At 45.7% G+C, this 21,240-nt stretch overlaps 1 protein-coding gene and 1 long non-coding RNA gene across 5 annotated transcripts in view; one reads left to right on the top strand and one right to left on the bottom strand.

Annotated features, from left to right (window-relative positions):
* The window catches only part of LOC142072534 (uncharacterized), a 32,022-nt gene extending 10,782 nt beyond the window's left edge, over nt 1–21,240 (bottom strand). The window contains exon 1 of the long non-coding RNA XR_012668943.1: nt 21,085–21,240. This is a non-coding gene — a long non-coding RNA (uncharacterized LOC142072534). The remainder of the gene's footprint in view (nt 1–21,084) is intronic.
* Nucleotides 5,101–21,118, top strand: RAPSN (receptor associated protein of the synapse). Of its 4 annotated transcripts, none has more exons than XM_075129625.1 (8): nt 5,101–5,662; nt 8,486–8,824; nt 10,262–10,420; nt 10,799–10,897; nt 11,011–11,082; nt 18,064–18,117; nt 18,927–19,126; nt 19,725–21,118. In XM_075129625.1, the coding sequence occupies exons 1-8, from the start codon at nt 5,447–5,449 to the stop codon at nt 19,795–19,797; spliced, it is 1,212 nt and encodes a 403-aa protein (XP_074985726.1). In that variant the 5' UTR covers nt 5,101–5,446; the 3' UTR covers nt 19,798–21,118. The 4 variants fall into 4 exon arrangements, with proteins under 4 accessions (XP_074985726.1, XP_048710233.1, XP_074985727.1 ...); XM_048854276.2 differs by having other exon boundaries at nt 11,011–11,133; XM_075129626.1 differs by lacking the exon at nt 8,486–8,824 and having other exon boundaries at nt 11,011–11,133.

Here is a 21,240-nt window from a genome sequence, read left to right as displayed (position 1 = left end):
TAGCTCACGAAAGCTCATGCTCAAATAAATTGGTTAGTCTCTAAGGTGCCACAAGTACTCCTTTTCTTTTTGCGAATACAGACTAACACGGCTGTTCCTCTGAAACCTATTTGGTAGCGTTACTCTCCACTGTTTCAGTGGTGTGTGAAGTTCTCTGCTTGTGAAGCACTGTGAAATGCTTTGGAGTGAAATCTGTTGTGTAAGAAGGAGGGGTTTGGGTAGACTGAATGTGATTCAATTAGAATCTGGCCAGGATATTAACATTAATATCCCTAAATCTTGGGGAAAGTACTGTGGAAGTTTAAACCCAGCAAGTGAGTATCTTTGTAGTCTTTTTAAAAGACTTCTAAAATTCAAAAATAATTTCACCTCTCCTCCTTCTGCTGACTCATATGTAAGTCCCTTACTCAAACTGTCACAATCTTGGGGTAGGGGCACACACTCCATTTCCAATGTGTCCTTCCTCTCTTTTGGCCTACTCCACTTCACCCAGTACTTCCTATAACGACTGTAAATCTGACAGCAGCCGTGAGCATTAGATAATTCAGTCCTGTGTTCCATCCAGTGCAGCCTGCCAATCATAGAGCAAGATGCTGTGCCACTTGTTGTGTGATGCACTAACATACGTGCAGTTAATTAGCAACTGTTTAGAAGGGAGGCTAGGGAGACAAACTTAGAGGTGGGAGTGAGGGTGGAAACTAGGAGGAGGAGCTGAATCAGGAAACTCATCTCTTCATGTGAGATGAAAGATTCCTGATTACACAGCAAAGTAGATTATGCCTGTGCAGGGCAAATCCCAAATAACCGTTGTGTCAGTAGCAGGTTGTGGAAACTCAGATTAGAACCCTATGCGTAGAAGGGGCTGTGTCTGCTTTACACAGAACACCACCTTTCAGCAGCCTCTAAGCTATAGATAACAGCCTATGTTTCAATCTCTGATAATCATCTGGCTGTTTCACATGACTCTTGTAAACTTTAACGTCTACATAAAAAGCCTGGAGCCTGTAGATTCAACCCAGATGTTAGACATAGGGAGGCAGGTCCTGCATTCTCTTGATTGTCCTCCCCACGCACTGCTTGTTTCCTTTTTCATCTCCAGAGAGTGAGAGCAATTCTCTCCTGCTCCTTTTATAGCAGTCACCTGTACCTCAAGCTACTTCACTTTTATTTGAAGTTTCCTGATCCCTTCTTTGCCCACCAGACCCACAGGTTTACCTCAGCATCAGGAGTAGCAGAGAGGGCAGAATGCTAGCAGACTGGAGACAAGTTAACAAGCTAGTCCCCCTCTCATGCTCTAAGAAATCCCTCAACCAATTTACACACTAAGGCCCAAATTCTGCTCTGCGTTACAACATGTAGACTCATGCACAGTTGTAACTGAAAAACATTTAAGACCATCTCCTATTCAATTGCACTGTATACAATTGGCGGAGCACAAAGTGTGAAGGCAACGAGCATAAAAGTGGGTATGTGTAATGAGGGAGGATGAACTGGTGCCTAAGGAGCAGTGGGCAGCTAAGCAGGCGGACTGTGAGGGTGTGGTAAGGCAGATGTGTATGGATTCTTTTTGGGCGTGGAAGAAAGAAGCAAGTTGGTAATGACCATACAAGTCTTTAGTTTCTCAGAGAAACCCTGGATGGTAAGGCTGTAAGAGACCAAGGTGGTTCCACCTATCTGCCTGCCCTCAGCTATGACGCACTGGCTTCAAGGTGGTAAGTTGCGTGTGAGTATGTGTATGTCTTCCTCAGTTCACCAGGTTGAGCGTGATGGTGACTCTTCTCAGTTTGACCAGGCAGTCAGCTCAGCACATTTCCTGGTACTTTCCCCCCAATTCCTTAGCTGCTGGGCCAGTTGCTGCAACTGGGTCTGTGAGGCTCTGGCTTTTAGCAGAACAGAGTCCAACCCAAAGCTAAAAAGGTACCAGGTTTGTGGCCACAAATGTAGGACAGCTCTGTCCCTACTGCAGCCAGGGACTTATCTTTGTTAGAGGGGGCAAAGTATTCCACAGCCTCCCCGTCTTCCTCACAGGAACATCAAAGCAATGGTTACTAATGGGGAGAAGTGCCCGAGTACGGTGGTCCAAAAGCAGCAAGGAGCAGCTCTGCTGAATCAGTGACTCTTAGTCTGTGGAGTGAAATTTTACAGGGCATCTGCTCTAGCAGAGAAAATAACGATCTTGCTTTCACTTGGGTGGCTGTTATCCTGATGCCCCTATCCAGTGGGTGAAGCCTGCAGCCTTGCCCCATCCCAGAACTAGCTGCGTCTCCAGATCCAGGAATCTGAAGAGATTTTTTCCCCCTCAAAAGGCCTCAGGCATATTTTTTTCTAAGAGGATCATATACAGAAGCACTATGAGGAAGGGCCATTCTCCCACCCCAGAATCTTACATAGATGCCCCAGAATCTAAGGCAGCTATACAGAATACTAAGGGGGAAATGTGAGTGAGAGTTTCAGGCTGTCAAAGCCCTTTTATTTAACCCCTTCCTAGCCATCTGTGCCTGAGGAGGAACAGGTTTCAGAATAGCAGCCGTGTTAGTCTGTATCCACAAAAAGAAAAGGAATACTTGCGGCACCTTAGAGACTAACACATTTATTTGAGCATAAGCTTTCGTGAGCTACAGCTCACTTCATCGGATGCATTCAGTGGAAAATACAGTGGGGAGATTTATATACACAGAGAACATGAAACAGTGGGTGTTACCATACACACTGTAAGGAGAGTGATCAGGTAAGGTGAGCTATTACCAGCAGGAGAGTGGGGGGGAAAAAAACTTTTGTAGTGATTATCAAGGTGGGCCATTTCCAGCAGTTGACAAGAACAACTTCCTGCTGGTAATAGCTCACCTTACCTGATCACTCTCGTTACAGTGTGTATGGTAACGCCCATTGTTTCATGTTCTCTGTGTATATAAATCTCCCCACTGTATTTTCCACATCCGATAAAGTGAGCTGTAGCTCACAAAAGCTTATGCTCAAATAAATTTGTTAGTCTCTAAGGTGCCACAAGTCCTCCTTTTCTTTTTGAGGAAGAACAGTTGTTCTGTCTACCTTTAGCTTTTTCTATAGTAGTCTCTAAGCACACACAAGCCACATAGGATGGAGCAGGAGTAGTCAATAGGCAGACCATGGGCCAAATCTGGACCACTGGACGCTTAAATATTTTCATTTACTTATTATCATTATTGTTGGGGGGTATTTTTTATTATTTTCTCTGGAGACTGGACCTAGACAATACCTTTGACCAAGAAATTTGGACTTTGACAAAAAATAACTGACCCTGGAGGTTCCTCCAGTGCATTCCATCTGGGAGAAACAAGATGGCAAATACAATGATCTGAACACCACAGATGGGTTCTATAAACTCCCTAAACAGGACTCACCCTCGGGCTCACCCCTAAAGGGGCCCCAGCCAATTCTCCCCCACTGTAAATCTTTATCTCCTCTAAGAATGCTCTCGATAAAAAGGAGGGTGGGGCTCTTTGAAAAATGTCTAATTAACAACACAGAGCCTCAATGTATTCCCTCTCTGCAGGACATGGCTCCTATATCCTGATCTGTATTCTGCAATCTGGTGTATGAGTGAATGCTAATGTCCACTTTCTGACATGATGCTGCACAAGAAGGCTCCGTCAGATTAGGAACCCCATCTATGACAGGCCATCTGGTTGAGAGAAGAGCCCATGACCTAGCAATTGTTGGCCTGCCAAATTCAGGATCCCTCTCTTCTAGTGAAAGGGAACAGACTATTCAGGGACATCCTAGATCAAGGCACTAAGGTGCAGCTGATCAGAAGAGATATGTCCCTTGTGTTTAGAAACTTGATTCCTAAAAGAACTGATCTAATTTCCATTCCTGTCCTTTTTAGGACTTCTATAGGAAAGGGTTTCAAAGCTGCCTCTCACTAGCCCAGTAAAATTCTGATTCCTAAGAAGGTGAAGGAATCCTACATTTTGGAGTGCAAGATGATCCATCACAACAAACCGATAGCAAGTCAAGGATACAGGATGCAGTTTCTCTCACTTGGTAGGTGAAGTTTTTTGAGTAGTGTCCCCATTGGTACTCTACTTCAGGTGTGTATTTGCTTCTGCACCTTTGATTGGAGATTTTTGGTAGCGGTGCCTGTTCAGCGCACGCATGCACTCTACACATCCTCATACCCTGTACCAAGGATATAACAGGGCTGCAGGGGTGAACCACCCTCAGTTCCTTGTCAACTGCCTCTAGTGTGCCTGCTTCTCCTGAGTCCTTTAGTGTTGTTAAATAGTTAGTTTATAGTTTGTAAATAGTTCCTTTCTACTTCTGTTTTTTTCCTTGTTTGCAGGGTCACTTTAGATTCTTAATTTCTGGGATACTCTGTGATCTCTAGGCTTTAAATGTCTGTCCTGCCAGGAATCTATCCCAGTTAATAACACACTCTGAGTGTCTGGAGGATACCCATATTTCCTCAAAGTGTACAATCTGTACTTCATTTAAAAGCAGACCTTGTAAGAACACGGAGATAAAGTTCAGGCTCCCATGATGGAGCAAGCCTTAAAACCAGCTTCAGACCAGGACTCTGAAAACTCCTATGTACATACTGCCCCATCTACGTTCGGATTATGGTCTCTCAGAACTTCAAGGGGTAAGACTGTTGATACCCCATCTACCTATAGATCCAGGTCACCAAGAGTTAAGGCTTCTGACAGCCTGGTTATTCCTGAACCTTGTCATGAGGACTTGAAGGGAAAAGATAGCAACTGCCACTTTAAGATCCCAGTCACCAAAAGCATCCGGGGAAGTGTCTGCATCTGTGCCTTATGATACTGAGAGTCTCACACTCCAAGATGATGGGTACCAATAAGAAAAGCAGGAGTATTAAATCTCCAAAGAGACTTCAAAGTGCCCAGTGATGGGAGAAGGGAGAAAGATTACTGAGACATCCCTGTCACTGCAGCTGATTGTCTCTCTCTGGGGTATTTATATATGTTGCATGCTGGGGCGGACAGGACGTGGGAGCAGTTGGCTCACTGTGACCTTGGCGTTACTAAGACTGACTGACATTCCTGTGAAGCCACATGACAGGACTGGCAGGCACAGCTGTAGCCAATAGGGAGGGGGAGCCCAGGAGTGGCCATTCCGATTGAATTTCACTCCAGCCACTTGGGATTTTTTTCTCTCTCCCTGTTGCACTTTTCTTCTTTCCTTCCTCTTTGTTCATGGGGTTGGGCTGCAGAATATTCTGATGGGGCATCAGTACATGAGATGTTTGCCTAGTGGATTTGGGATGCTGCCTTAAAGGCTTTTCAGCCCCCTATTCACCATCTCCTGCTGACATTCCTGCATCCTGAAGCGTCTGAGGGTTTTATGGCCCCAACCCTCTAGAATATGAAATCCACCCTCCTGCTTTAGGACAGTCTCTATGCTCTCTCTCAGGCTCCTTGTTGCTGCTGTCCCAAAAGGTTAGTATATGAGGCTTTTTGGTGCAAAGGAGATGGGTCAGGACCAGACGAAGCAGCAGATAGAGAAAGGACTCCAGCTCTACCAGTCTAACCAGACAGAAAAGGCCCTGCAAGTTTGGATGAGGGTATTGGAAAAGACCATGGATCCTGCTGGCAGGTTTCGGGTTTTGGGCTGCCTCATCACTGCTCATTCGGAGATGGGCAGATACAAGGATATGCTAAAGGTAAAGTGATCCCAAGTTGAATGCATGTCACTGTGTATCATACCCACAACAGGGAGCAGCTGGGGATTATACTGTAAAAGCATGGTTTATATCTATCTTGGAGCAAAGTGCATAAGACATTTGATGAATACAATGTGCTGCCTTCACCAGTTGGGACAGGTGGCAGTGCTGATTTATGGGTCTAATTCTTGGGGTCCTTACAGTGTCACTCTGCATTCCTGCTTCCTAGTTCTGGGCCCCAAAGATTCTTAAGGACCCAGTCCCCAGGTTTTCTCAGATTGCTGGCCTGTAGTGCTGATCCTTAAGAAATTTTGGAGTACTAGCCCAAAGCATTTAACTTTGGAGATTCTTAGTTATTTTTCACAAACGTTGAAGCTGGGCACTTCACATGCTATTTTGGAGGTGAAGTCCCTCCCAAAATTGCCCACAATGAGTACAAAAAAATTCAAAGGGGATGATGTAGGACAAGTAGTGATGTGTTTCAGTGGGGTTAGTATCTATCTGGCTACCTCCACAATTTTTGATATCTTAAATAGATTTTCTATTACTGGATTTTATTATAATTATATGTATTGCAGCAATTCCCACAAAGTTTTCAGCACTGTTCAAACATCCAGGAAACATTGCTGTTCAAACACAGTCACTGATGTGATGAGCTTAGTCTAACATACTTGTTCACACTTCTCTAGTTGTGAAAGATGGGAAGTCAGGCTGAGAGAGAGGAAAAATTAATAGGCTTTTTGGAAGAAGTGTGTTTCAGGAGGATGTTGGATGAGGAGCAGATGGAGGCCTGGGAGATAAGATCAGGGAGGGGGTTCCCAGTGTTGTGGGCAGCACGGAGGGTGAGAAGGACCCAAAGGGGCATCTGTGTGGCTTGAGGAAAACAGAAGAGCAGAGAGAGGCTTGAAGCTAAACTGTGCAGAGCCTTGAAGGTGAAGACTAGAGCTTTAATTTGATGTGGTGAGTGTACAGAAGCCAGTGCAGGACTCTGAAGAAGGGCTGGGTGCATCTGGATCAGCAGAGAGTATTTGGAAGGAGGAGTCAAGGATCTGGGAGACAACACAGGAGACATTTCTGGTACTCCAAGGTAAGAAACAATGCAGGCCTGAAAAGGGATCTTGCTGTGCTAGTCCTTGACGTTTCTTGGGTGCCAGACCCTGAGTTTGTATCTGGGATCAGAGGATATTTTTCTCCATGCTGATGATTGTTTATAAACTCTTCTAATTCAAGTGCTTTACATGGCACCATTTGAAGCAACTTGAGTGCCACTTCCAATTAGTAAAGTATTGGGTGTGTCGAGAGTCCTATCCTCATAGCAAATACTAGGGGGAAAGGAGAAAAGGGGGTGAGAAGCAGTTAGGATGTATGTGAAGACAAGTGGGATGCTCTGAGAGGAGATGGGATAGGTGGCAGGAGTTGCAGGGTGATAGGGGAGGAGAAAGACGAGGGCAATGAGGAGAGGAGATAAGGTATGGGTGTGTGAAGAGAATATTTCGAGTTGTCTGGGAACAAATGAGACAGGTAAAGGAAAACTAGATAGAATCAAAACCACACTGATAACCTGGAAAGAAAATAGAAAACAGGGTCATTGTACTTGAAATTTCTCCAAGATCCTTGTAACACAGAGAAAAGAGCATGACTTCAATAAAGCAGAACAGTTCATACTAGCCAAGGGATTAAAGAGGACGTAAGGGGACTTTTTACAGATATATGGGGGAACAAATAAGAAGGTATACAAATGAATGAGAAGAGGCATGAAAGTTTAAAAGGGCTGTGATGCTTAACTTCGTTTGGGGGAAAAGGTATTTAAGGGGCAAATGAAAGAAAAGAGGCTTGGACAATTAGGAAGCAAGGAAGAGCTTGTAAAAATCAGGTAAAGGAACACTTTGAACTTATACAAGACCCTGAGTCCACATAGCACACTTCCCCAGGGCATAAGGGAATTAGTGGACAACCAGAACACTGACAATTATTTTTGAAACTTCATGGAGAACGGGGAAAGTTCTAGAGGACTAGAAAAAAATAAGTGTGGTTCCAATCTTCAAAGCGGAAAAGAAAAGTGACCCTTGAGAATTATCATCCAGTAAATCTACCTTTAATCCCTAATAAAATAATGAAACAAACACAGAGAGAAGATACTAAGCAACTAGTATTGCAATTATTAATTCAGCCCATATATTGTGCTTTGTTCATCACAAGACACAGAAGAAGACATTCCCTGCCCTGAATACTTTGCAGTCTAAAGAGACTTAGACTAGGGTAACTGAACCATATGCCAATGAACAAGTCATTTATAAAGAGCAAACCTTGTCAGACAAATTGGATTGCTTTTCAATAGAAGTATAGAATGAATGGGTGAAGGAATCTTGATAGAAGTCATTTCTATTGTTTTGCAGAATATTTGATAAAATCTTAAATCCTCCTCAGAATTAATTCTGGGAGGTGCTGAGGTGTATGGGGATAAGGAATGAAGGAGTAGTGTAGGAAAAGCTGAGCTGTACAGTGCAGAAATGTCTTTCTCCTGCTGATGCCTCTTTCCATGACCATTTGGCAGCTCTTTCCAGCAATTTCCAACCCAGATCTCTTCTCTCTGCCAAAGGTAGGGAATACAGAGAGAGGTTTCTCCTGTCTACTTATATGCTGTCTAACCCACCTCATGGCCTGCCCACTTGGGTATTTTATCAATCAATGCTGTCTTGTTGGACTCTTTTGTCCTGACCACAGGCTATGTAACTTCTCCTGTGCAGGGTACAATTCCCGAGGAAGCACAGGCTTTATTCCTACAGAGAGACCCTCTATAAACACTCTCTTCTCTGCTGAAAGTTTGCAGTTGTGCAGATTGACACAGCTCGGGAGCTAGAGGACCCTGACTACCTTATGGAGAGCTACCTGAACCTGGCTCGGAGCAACGAGAAACTCTGTGAATTCCAGAAAACCATCTCTTACTGTAAGACATGCCTGAACATGCAGGGCACCACTGTGAGCCTGCAACTGAATGGTCAGGTGAGCCTCAGTATGGGCAATGCCTTCCTGGGCCTCAGCATCTTTCAGAAGGCATTGGAGTGTTTTGAGAAAGCCCTGCGCTATGCACACAACAATGACGACAAGATGCTGGAATGTCGCGTCTGCTGCAGCTTGGGGAGTTTCTACACACAGATCAAGGTGCGGACAGATAGCTCAGCTGGTGACCTGGGGGATGGGAAGTAACAGTGGGAAAATTTCCCCCTATCTTGGATACAGGAAAGAACCAGGGTGGGCAAGGATTCACCCTATATCTTGGATACAGAAAGTAGTTCATGGAGTTCGAGGGAGGGAGGGTTGTTCTGGGAAGGTTTTAACTCTCTGCTCCTAATGCCACTAATGACTATTCTGCTTGAGGCTTAAGTCAAGAGGATCAATAGAGGGCATTTACACAGCATCCCAAAGGTAGAAAGTGTGATTCTTTGGTGTACAGCGCACACAGCTCTAGAACCTGGACAGCCACAGAGATGTGGTGTGGTCTAGGCATGGGACCGGGAGTCGACTCCTGGGCCTGGGTTCTATACTTAGCTCTGCCACCAACTCACCATGTGACTTCGGTCAAGTCTCCTACCCCTTCTGTGCCTCAGTTTCCATAAAATAAGTATAGTGACTAAGGCCAGCGTTTGTTGTAGCTATGAGTTCTATGACAAAATAATTATTAGGGTTTTTCCATACAAAGTCTTGGTTTCTGTCACCCTGGTTGGCCACCAACTGAGGTTTTATGAACTCATGATAAAACAAACAAACGTATCTCCCACTGGTCCTCCAACAAAACCAGAGAAATGAAAACTATCCCTGATATTTCTAAGGTAAAAATCAAGCAGGAAAAAATTAAAAAAACCTTTGATCTCCTTTACACATCACAAAGAATGAAAAAAATGGCACAAGGGTATGGTTGGTTTGTGTTTTAATCTTTTGCAGGTCACTTTTAAGTGGTTTTATATTGTTAGTTAAATATGATGATGATTTTACACTATTTTTATCGTTAAATAAAGGAGATTTATTTGACTTCTCATAATTTCCTAAAATAAACAAAATTATTAAGATATTGGATGCCATGATCTTTCCTTTAAAAAAAAAGAAAAAAAAAAAGGCTGTGACAAAGCCCTGATTCTCTCCCCCTTCCCCCCATTTACTGCCATAACCAACCAGACCCAAGAGAGATTCTGACCCACCTGGTGTAGAATGTGAGGGTTAATTGGGTGGAAAACATTCTGAAGTTGTAAGGCTCTGTAAGAATGTAGAAGGCTGAGATGATGGAGGAGCAGGTAAAGGTACAGGTGGCTCTGAACCAGGCTTTGGCCATAAGGAGGGTAAATCATCTCTCTAATGAGAAGCAGAGTTCTTTCCTTATGGATGTCGCTCTGAGCGGACCATGTAAGCACCCCAGCATATAATTTAAGTTCTGGACCTGCTAGGGACATGTGCTGGGGAAAATGGAGTCTACCATGTGGCAATTCTAGCTTCCCTAGCTGGATACACATGCTTATTTTGAAATGCTGGAGGGTCCTATTACTGCAGGGGCAGTCTAACTCTCTAACATATTTCTGTCCTTCTGCTTGTCTCTTTGCCTTCCAGGACTATGAGAAAGCCTTGTTCTTCCCATGTAAAGCAGCTGAATTGGTGAATGATTATGGAAAGGGCTGGAGTTTGAAGTACCGAGCAATGAGCCAGTACCACATGGCAGTGGCCTATCGGAAGCTGGGGCACCTGGCAGATGCTATGGAATGCTGTGAGGTACAAGGTGGAGGTAGAGATACTGGGCCAAACATGACAGAGAGATGCTGGAGTAGGGGAGAGGTCTCTGCAGGTCAGGATTAGGGGGTACAGAGATACAGCAACATTCAGCTGGTACCCCAGATACCGCTTCTGCCTCCCACCCATAAATAAAGCACATCCATGGTTTCATTAGCCAAAGCTGTTCTCAGGAGCTGTATGCCAGGGATGCCCTCTGCTGGAAATATGCGTTGCACAACTGTTGTTGAGGCTTTCTTCCCCAAGGGTGTGTCACTTCTCTGAAGCTGGCCGTTGAGGCAGGCTGGGGTGTTGTGAGGGCTTCAATCCCAGCTGGGCCTGGGGAAGGTTCTTGTACCTACTGGAGGTGTTTTCTTTCAGGAGTCAATGAAGATTGCTCTGCAGCATGGGGACCGGCCACTGCAGGCACTGTGCCTACTCTGCTTTGCTGATATCCACCGTAGCCGAGCAGACATACAGGTGGGAGCAAGGGGAGACTGAAGGGAGGAGTCGGGGATGGAAAGGAGATATGGAAAGAGAACACCAGGACTGGACACAGCTAAATGTGTCTCACTGTCTATCTCATGCTGCAGACAGCCTTTCCTCGCTATGATTCCTCCATGAGCATCATGACAGAGATTGGAAACCGCCTGGGACAGATCCAGGTACTGCTGGGAGTGGCCAAGTGTTGGGTGATCCAGAAGGAGCTAGACAAGGTCAGTCATAAGCCATTCCTGAGGAAACTGGCGCCCTCTCTGAAATAGACAACCTCATTCCGAACTGTACACACCTGTGTAGAGCAGAGTCCCATGCTCCTCTATTCTACACACAGGATCTGGTACTTGACTACTGATATTTCTCTACATAATCCAACTTGGGAACACAGGTGCTGACTTCTGCTTCCGCCAGAGGGTGCTCAACCCTGCACTGTCCCGCTCCCTGCCCCTATTCTGACTCCTTCCCCAAATTCCTGCCCTGGCCCTGCCTCCTCCCCCGAGTGTGCCATCTTCCTGCTCCTCCCCCTCCCTCCAAGCACGCCACCAAACAGCTGTTTGGCAGCGGCCAGGCAGGAAGCTGGGAAATAGGTGGACGAGCGGGGGATGCAGCGCGCTCAGGGGAAGAGGAGGTGAAGTGTGGGGGGAGTTTGGCTGCCGGTGGGTGCAGAGCACCACTAATTTTTCCCCGGGGGTGCGCCAGCCCTGATGCTTGGGAAGCTGGGAAGCTGTCATAAATTGAGTACATTCATACTGAATCAGATCCATGGTCTACAAAGTCACGTGGCCAGTACCAGATGCTTCACAAGAAAACACATATTGCACAGAGATAACTACAATGAAAGGAGTGGGAAGAGGGGTCACTTCCTGCCTCCTATACTCTGATGCAAATCTGATTGACTCTCTTAGCTGTATAATTAGTATTAGTGAGTGTGGTATTATTTATACAGCCCAATAGGTACATCCTGTGCTTTACAGACAAACATATGACACAGAGCTGACTAGAGAAGCTTAGATTCTGGGGTAGATAAAATATAGCATGGAACAGGGAGAGATGGTACCAAACAAAGAAGTGGGAATGGGCAGGAGATTACGCTGTACAGACCCATGAGGATATTTGTTTTCACTATGTACACAGCATGTTAGTTCTTTTAAAATAATACAATTACACACACAAAAATTACATTAAAAGAAGAATATTAAGGTTGCAAAGTGAAGCACTCAAAGGTTTGGAAATGTCAGAATCAAGATTGCCTGTACAACCTTAATTCAAACCCCATATGCATTATGATAGTTTTTAATTGTAAATTACGTATTTTTTCTACAGGACTGCTGCCTCAGTCAGTCCACAGAAAGGAGGGAGCTCACTTAATGGGCAACTATTCAGTATTTTGTTTCTCCTCATTGTTCACTGTTTGGCCCTAGACCTTATTTATTGCACACCATCTAAAACCTGCTCTGAAGACAGAATTATTAATTTCCTTCTGCACTTTTCTGTGATGTTAATCACTACAGTATCTGAGTGCTTCACAAACATTAACTAACTTATTTTCACAACTCCTGTGAAACGAGGGGGGATTATTACCACCATTTTACAGATGGTGAACTGAAGCACAGAGAGATTAAAGTAAAAGTATCCATTAATTTTGGGTGCTCCATCTGAGTTATCCAAGACCTAATTTTTTAGCATACTTAGCATTATATAGCACTTCATATGTTCAAAGCACAGCTCTCATTGACTTCAGTTCCAGTTGTGAGCACGCAGCACTTTTGCAACTTAGACCTCAGGATCTGAAGTCAGGCACTCAGAAAATGAAGATCATGCAACTAGTGACAAAATATGTAAGAAGTTTGGTTGAAGTGATCACATAGGAACTCTGGAAGAAGCAGGGATACAATCCAATTCCTTAGGGCAGCTTTCAACTGCTGTAACCGTAAGACCCTCCTTTCTCTTCCTACAACCCCCTGCTTCGTTCACTGTGCACCTTCCAACTTCTGAAACAAATGAAGCAGGGATCCTACAGACTACAACCTCCTTCACTACCCAACCCTGATTCATCCCCACCCTGTGCACTGAGTAAGCCAAGGATTCTGTGGAGAAAGTAGTATGTGATCATGTAATCAACGACTATATTGTAATACATACGCAAAAGGGGGCTGAATTAAGATTGCACAGACAATCTTAATTGTGGCATTTTCTAATTTATGAGTGCTTGACTTTAAAACAACATTAGTAAGGTTGCAATGTACTTTTTTGTGTATAATTTCCTAACTGAAAAAAAATCCAAATTCCATCATGTGGCATCTTATTGCCACCCAGCATGGTTCATCAGCACGTTGGAACATCACACACAGACCCTCTGCCACTTGAACTAATGGAATACTGACAGCAGTAGTAGGATGCCATCCTCTATGTGGATCAGCATAGAGGGGGGTGAGGCATTTTGCTAGTGAGTTTCACAGACAGCAGAGGAATGGTGAGACTCAGGAATCATAAAATCATAAAAATGTAGGGCTGGACGGGACCTCGAGAAGTCATCAAGTCCAGCTCCTTGCACTGAGGCAGGATCCAGTAAACCGAGACCATCCCTGACAGGTGTTTGTCCAACCTAGACATTCCCAGTCTCTAACCCTCAGACTTCTCATGCCAGTCTCCCTCCCCAGCAAGTTCCAATTTCACCCCTCCACGCTCCTGATCCCAGTTTCCTTGCCCAGCCGATCCCAGTTCCTTGCTCCAGGCTCCTTACCAGATCGATCTCTCCCCCGCACTAGCCTCCAGTTGCCCCTTCCCTCACTGACTCCCAGTCTCAATCACTCTCCCTGGGATTCTTGTCTAATCAATGTCATCCCCCATTCCTTTTGCCAGTCTCTCTGACCAACCATTCCTAATTCTGCTCTTTATCTTGACTTCTCATTAATGATGTCACTTCTCCACTCACCTCCTTCCCTCACCCCACTAGTTCTCAGTCGCACTATCCGTGCTCAGCCAGTCTCATTCTCCCTTCCTCCCAGCCTGTTTCCCTCCTTCCCTCTTGACAGCCTTCAGTCTCATTTTCTGCCACCACCCCACCATATTCGTTGCCCCAATCCATTGCCCTTTCGCTTGCCCCTCTATATTAAAATCAGGCAGCTTCCTCCTCCACACTGCCGTTTCCCAGCAAAGGTGGGCATTGAGAGCACAGGAGAGACATGTTCTCAGTTCAGGTGCTTTGATCTGTACCACACATGGCCTGCCGCAGCACAGAGCTTCTATTGCAGGGAATGTCCTGCTCAGCCCTGGGCTGGAGCATGCCCAGTGTGGATGGAATTTTGGGGGACTTAAGCTGCTAAAAATGTAAAGTCTACTGAGTGTGCGCAAACTGCAATTTTTCAAAGGCTTATAGTGTGGCCAAATTTGAGTGGATTTTCAGGAGGATGGCAAAAGGTACATAGAAAGCTATCACACCATGCAAACTTTCAGTTCCCTATGTGACCCGTGCCTGGGGCAGCAATCACTGAAAATGCCAAGGTCAGAGCAGGCTGCAAAAGGGAGAGCAGATACTCCCAAAACTGGTGGTCAACATGGAAGTTAAATTCATCAACCGGTCACAAACTGTACTTCTGACCCCCTACACTGGTTATCAAGAAGCTAAAAAAGAAATCACACAGCCCCATTACTGCATTCTAGTTCTCTGGTTCCCAATCAGCACATAGGTCCAATATAGTGAGAAGATATTTTAAAAATTCTGCTCACATACACAAAATGTTCTTCTGACCCCAAAGGGACATGTTACCATGTCAATATTAGTTTGCATCTTACCCAAAATACCACACTGCCAGCCAATCCTTTAGTGTCTAAAACTAAAGGTTTATTATAAAGAAAAGAGAGAGAACAGGAAGAGAGTTGTTAAATGATAAAGCATTCAGATACACACAGAGACTTCAAAGTCCATATATCAGATTCTTAGCAATATTCGTACGTTTGCTGGCTTGAAAGTCCCTCTGGAACATATCCACAGCTTGGATGGGTCATTCAATCCTTTGTTCAGAGCTTCAGTTTGTAGAAATGTACTCCAGAGGTAAGAAGCAGGAATGAAGATGATGCAGCTGCCTTTTATATTCTTTTGCGATGTAGCTTGTACTTTCTGTATCCCAAACACAAGCTTCATAGCATGTGGCATGGGAAAGCCTTTTGCTATGTCTACACTATGCACCTTTTAGCAACACAGCTGTGCCACTAAAAGGTGCTAAGTGTAGCTGCTCTTTGTCAGCAGGAGAGAGCTTTCCCGACGATGACAAACTTCCACCCCGAACAAGCATTGGTAGCTTTGTCAGTGGACAAAGCGCTCTTCGCACCAGCGCTTTTCGTTGGTAAAACTTTTGGCGTTCGGGCGTTCCTGAATGACAAAAGTTTTACCAATGAAAGTCCAGTGTAGACCAATTGTCTATACTACCAATTGAACAACACAACTTTTGTCTGTCACAAGTGCTTAAACACACACGTGCGCGCGTGCACACATACACCCCAAAAGACAAAGTTTTGCCGCAAGTGGCAGTGTAAACAGCTCAATGTCCGTAGGAGCACTTTCCTGTTGACAACGCAAACCCTGCTCGTAGGGGATGGAAGTATTTTGTCTGCAAAAGTGTGGACAAACAGCGTTTACGCTGCCTGACTTTTAGCAACACAGCTATGTCGCTAAAAGCTGTGTAGTGTAGACAAAGCCTTAGAGTTCTCTGTCCACAGGCCTGCCCCTAAATGCCTTGCTTACTCATAAGGTGTATCCCCTGGCTCCCTTCAGTGGGTTCATTGTACAGCTGATGACCCTTGATGGGCCATCAAACAGGCTAGGCAGTGCTGATGCCAAACTGTCTGGGCGTGTCACCCAGAAACATAGCACAAGTTTGGAAATACAGATATACCATACATATCTATAACTCACAATACAAAGGTGATACAAACATATAAACAAGACTATCATATTTGGAAAATGATAACATTTTTGCAGATATATTACATGGCATACCTGGTCAGATTCCTTGCAATTTTATAATATTGGTATCAATAATATTATAAATGGTCTCCCATATTCCATACAGCATCACACCCTACTTGAAAGAATGGGGGCACTAGAGCTTTTACAATAAAAGATCACCAGAATTTAACGTGGTCAAAACAATCTATTTTTTCCCTACCCTCATTTTCAGAAATGGCAGAATCATTTTGGCTCATATTTTTCTAATAAAGTCTGCCTGAGGCAGACACCCAGCATGGAAAACTTCAGCCTACACTGTTAAAGTTTGGCAAAGTTAGAAATATATGAAAAAAGGGAATTGTAATGGGAAGTGTCTGGCAACCTTAATAACATGTGATGCTACCAGCTCTGCCTATAATCTGAATCCTCAGCTGTGGCCAAGTTGTGCTGAGTACAGGTGATGAGACAGGAGCCAAAGTAGGCTTTACATTTACAAGACAATTTAGACAATGAGGAGTCCGGTGACATCTTAAAGACAGATTTATTTGGGCATAAGCTTTTGTCAGTAAAAAACCCACTTCTTTGGATTCATGGAAGAAGTGGGGTTTTTACCCATGAAAGCTTATGCCCAAATAAATCTGTTAGTGTTTACGGTGCCACCGGCCTCCTTGTTGTTTTTGTGGATACAGACTAACACGACTACCCCTCTGATACTTAAGGCTGCTCTAAATTGTCTTAAGACTAATTTGTGCTGGCTGCTAACAGCCCCCAAAAGACCATTCTGCTAGCTAGGGATCTCCAAAGAACTGCAACCATGTCCCCCCACTCTTGTTCCTACCCCCACCAAACTTGCCCAACTGCAATGGCTGGAGTATATGGTATGGGGTGTAGGGCCAGTGGCACTTGGTGTTTCCCCCTACACTGAGGGAATCCCCAACCAGCTGGTTAAGATGGCTTTCTGCCTGTTTTGTGCTGCAGAAGAAAGGTGAGTGATTTTAGTTAGTTTGGCACAGAATCTAGGTTCAATAAGTCAATTATTTTTTTAAAATCCTGTGTGGTATTAGGCTTTCTGGCCCCTGCAGCCAGGAGTTCCCCACTCACTAGGGCTGTCAGTGAAATCTCTCCTTTTATAATTTCTAAATTAATCAGCTATTAATTTCATTGAATGACCCCTCTGTTCTCCTTGTGGAATGCAACAGAGATGAGGAAGCAACTTCACTACAGCCTTCATTATTTTGTCCATCTCCATCAGTTCCTGCTAACTCCACCATCACACTGGAATAAGCCAAAAGTCCACTGAGTCTGTTATTCCAGCTCCCAAAGCAATCAATGCCCAATGCTTTCTAGGAAGGTAGAAATCCCATAATAAACCTAATTATACAATCCTGTTTAATGGGAAACCCCTTCTCCCATACTGCCAGCTGAAACCCTGAAGTCGGTTGCTCAATAACCCTGGATGGCAGAGGCTAGTTATCAGCACTGATTATTTCTTGTTCTGAGGGATAGGGGAGCTGTAAAGACTCACTCAGAATAGCGACTGCTAGAACGATGCTACTTCCTTTCAGGCTGGCAAGGCCAGGGAAACAGCTCCTTCCTATACCCCAGCACAGGGGTCATGGGCAGCAGAGGTAGGACAAGTTGGTTGGGAGCCATGGGTGCTGTTAGCAATGCTGGTCCTTGTTCTTGCCTCTCTTGTCCAAGTGGAAGTAGAGACTGAAGTGGCCCAAAGACTGGGGAGGCGGATGGGGAAGGAGAGAGTATCTTTGGTGCACTTAGCAGCAGCTAGTTGTTTTGCTTATGCTTAAGCCCAGCCCTAGTGATTTACTGCCTTGGAGTTTAATTAGTTCTATAACCACTCCCTTTGGAAACACCAGTCTCTGTCAAGCCTGCACTCTGACTTCCCATTCAATGTGCATCTCGGATAGGAATGTCCCTGTTGCATCCCTATGACCCTTCAGTGAGCAGGCAGTTCGCTGAGCTTTATGAGGCCACACTGTGAGTGTGCACATCCCACCACAGATTTCTTGCTTCTACTGGAGTGGAGTGTAGGAATGTTTTATTAACCCTAATACCATTACTTCCTTGTTCCTTAGCCTTTCAATTCCCAGCAGGTCCCTCACCATGCAGAGCTGGTGCTGAATAGTTGGCAAAAGAAGTGGCCATCTGCTGATATGTGGGGTCTCTGTTTTCTCTTTTACAGGCACTGGAAGGCATTGAGAAGGCAGAAGAGCTGGCAGAGGGACTGGGGAACAAGGTAAGAGTTCACAGCTCCCCTCCACCAGTGTCCAGAGCCCTCTAATAGGGATTTAAGTGTCCACTCTATCTTCCAGCCTCACATTGCTCCGTTATCCTCCGTAAGCCCATGTTAACCAATAGGTCCTTGAGGCTCATGCTGAGAGTCTTAAGTGTAGAATTTGAACCATTCTGAGTTTGTTTTTAATTCAGGTATGAGCCAGTAGCTGTGGAGCATTCTGAGCATGGGGGGTGGACGATGGCAACTGAGAGACCCTTAGAAAGTTTAGTGGGGAGCCAGAGTGGGTTAAACAAGTGGGAAGGAGAGGAAGCCAAAATGTTAAACAGGAAAACAACAGCAGTGAAGAGAAGTGGAGGACTAAGGATCCTTTCTCTGATAAATAGCTACATGGCATTAATTTACTGGCCGACCAGCCAGCCTCTGGGATACTCTGCTAGTATATGCTGAGCACAGTGCACAAATTGCATACTAGCTAGGAGCTAGAGGGAAGTGAAGAGGTGACTTATGGGCATGCAGGTGCCTAGGAAAACCAGCTCTATGAAAAGATGCAGAATGGTTGGAGCGCAGCAAACCTGGGTTCCCCTTTAGTGGCACATTGGGACAAAAGGATAAGGATAGATGGGAGGGCCTCTAGATGCTCATAAGATAAACCCTGACCCCTGGGCAAGTTTGTGTTTTCTGTGGTGAGGCTCATGTGTATCCCAGATGGCTGGTGGGGCTGGAGAAGACCTCTTCCTTCTAGTGCTCTCCCCATGCTATTGGTCCTCCTTCACCTTGCCTCATCCTCTCTCTCATGCCTCTGTGCACAGCTTGGCCTGCTGAAGCTTCACTGCCTGGGTGAAGGAATCTATCGCACAAAGGGACAGCAACGGGAACTTCGTGACCATGTGGTGAAGTTCCACGAGTGTGTAGAGGAGATGGAGCTGTACTGCGGCATGTGTGGAGAGTCCATTGGGGAGAAGAACAGCCAGCTCCAGGCGCTGCCTTGCTCCCATTTCTTCCATTTAAAGTAATGAGCACCAGGGATAGGGCAGAGTGGGGGACATGAGAGGAATGGAGGCGGGGAGATGAGGTAGATGGTTAGAGAGGGATTCCTGCAGGGGGAATAGGATAAGGCAGGAGTTCAGCAGGGATTTATGGGAGAGGGCTGGGGCTAGAGAGAGATCTGTGAAGGGACAAGAGTAATAGAAAAGCTTTATTAGGGTCCAGAGTAGAACTGTTCTCTGCAGTCTGAATATGCAAATCACTTAAATACAGAGCATACTTCCTCACAGTGTCCTGCCATTGTTTATACAAAATCAATGACTCCTCTACAAAGAGTCACCCACCATCTAATCTTTAACGTTACTAAGAAAAAAAAAAAAGTTTAATGATCTGTTTAGCTTCCCCGTCCTTGACTGTTGGAAGTAATAGCACGTAGGACTCCCTAAGTCTCACTGTAGGAATGGAGAGTAGAGGTATGAACCCATCTAAGGTGATTTGTGTAGTGAGTCCCTAAGCCACTTCCTTCCCCACCCCTGGGATAGGAGTCCAGGTCTGTGAATCAGAACCCCCTGCACTTCTCTCTGTAGACATGCACTGTGAGAAATGACCACTTCCTGTTGCAGATGCCTCCAGACCAATGGGACTCGTGGCTGCCCCAACTGCCGTCGTTCATCAATGAAGCCAGGATTCGTGTGACGTGCTGAATCAGTCATTTTCAGAGAGCTCATATTCCAACTTGCAGCAGAGGCCAGAAGACAGAACCCTGGAAAGTCATTCAGCGTGCACAGCCTGAAAGGAGGACCCTAATTTGCAGGTGGAGAGGTCTCCTGCACAGGATGCAACAAGTGCACCTTGAGCTTTTACTCTAACCTGACATTTTACCTGTGTTCTGAAGTAGCAGTCATCTTGGAGTCCCTCTGGAACCACCTCTCTAGAGCCAGTTTCACACTCTATCATACCTGTTCTAGGACTTGCCTGACACTTTCTCCAGTGCCAGTTCACACCCTGTTTTTGCTCCTATTCAGTCAGCTCCACTTGGGCTAGTTATTGTCTTTACTTGCCTTTCTTTGGTGCTTTTATTTTTGCCCCTCGTGAGAACTGAGGCTGGGGACTGGCCAGTGGTCCTGGGTAGATGTAGCCCAGCACCCTTGTCCGTGTTAGAGCAGCAGCCCCATTCTCAGCATGCACTGCTGGAAATGCAGCCAGTCTACTCCATGGGCTCTCTTTGGTCTTTCCATGGGCTCTCTTTGGTAATGGTCTCAAGTTGCAGTGGGGGAGGTTTAGATTGGATATTAGGAAAAACTTTTTCACTAAGAGGGTGGTGAAACACTGGAATGCGTTACCTAGGGAGGTGGTAGAATCTCCTTCCTTAGAGGTTTTTAAGGTCAGGCTTGACAAAGCCCTGGCTGGGATGATTTAACTGGGAATTGGTCCTGCTTTGAGCAGGGGGTTGGACTAGATGACCTTCTGGGGTCCCTTCCAACCCTGATATTCTATGATTCTATGATTCTTTCTTCAGCAACAGGATTTAGATCCTACTCCTGCATTATAGTGGATCCCTCCTAGCAATTTACTATCGCTACCCAGTATACGGAAAATGGATTTAATTCAGAACTCTGTATTAAAGAGAGAACAGACCCAAGGCATGACTGATGGTGTCCTGTGCCATCATGTCTTCCTCTTTCCTCAGTGCCTTACAGTCTTCAGGGTGCCCTCTGCTGAGGCCTGAATCCCCCTCTTTGTGCTAATGCAATACCCTCCCTCTAAGGCCGCAAGAGTCTGTGTATGCTACCCCCGGAGCTCTGTGCAAACAAGGTGTCTTCCTAAACAGAGGCTGCTTTCAAGGTGCTCGGCTGCTGCCAGGGGCACGTGGCCCGCCCGGCGGTGTCGCTGGGCAGGCCCCTGGGGGGCAGAGCAGGATTCGTGTGTGCCCAGCCCAGCCCAAGCGCCTGAGGGCCGCGCACGCGCTATATTTACACCCACCTGTTTGTATTTGCAAATAAAGTCTTTGCACTCACGCCCGGCTGGCTCTGCTCGTGCCCGGGGGGAGGGGCCACACGAGCGACTCCCTCCGCCCTGGGGAACACCTCCCCGCCCGCCGGCTGGGCACGGCGTCTGCGCCACCCCCCGGGGCGGGGC

Source organism: Caretta caretta, chromosome 6 (assembly GCF_965140235.1).
Source record: "Caretta caretta isolate rCarCar2 chromosome 6, rCarCar1.hap1, whole genome shotgun sequence".
NCBI lineage: Eukaryota > Metazoa > Chordata > Testudines > Cheloniidae > Caretta > Caretta caretta.
Note: the sequence above shows the minus strand (reverse complement) of the source record. Positions and strands in the feature narration are given on the sequence as shown.

What these genes read in the sequence shown, in the direction of transcription:
- RAPSN (XM_048854276.2), top strand. Translation starts at nt 5,447, where the DNA reads ATGAGGCTTTTTGGTGCAAAGGAGATGGGTCAGGACCAGACGAAGCAG. An exon ending in GATACAAGGATATGCTAAAG is followed by an intron (nt 5,663 to 8,485) that starts GTAAAGTGATCC and finishes CTCTGCTGAAAG; the next exon opens with TTTGCAGTTGTGCAGATTGA. An exon ending in TCCCATTTCTTCCATTTAAA is followed by an intron (nt 19,127 to 19,724) that starts GTAATGAGCACC and finishes TTCCTGTTGCAG; the next exon opens with ATGCCTCCAGACCAATGGGA.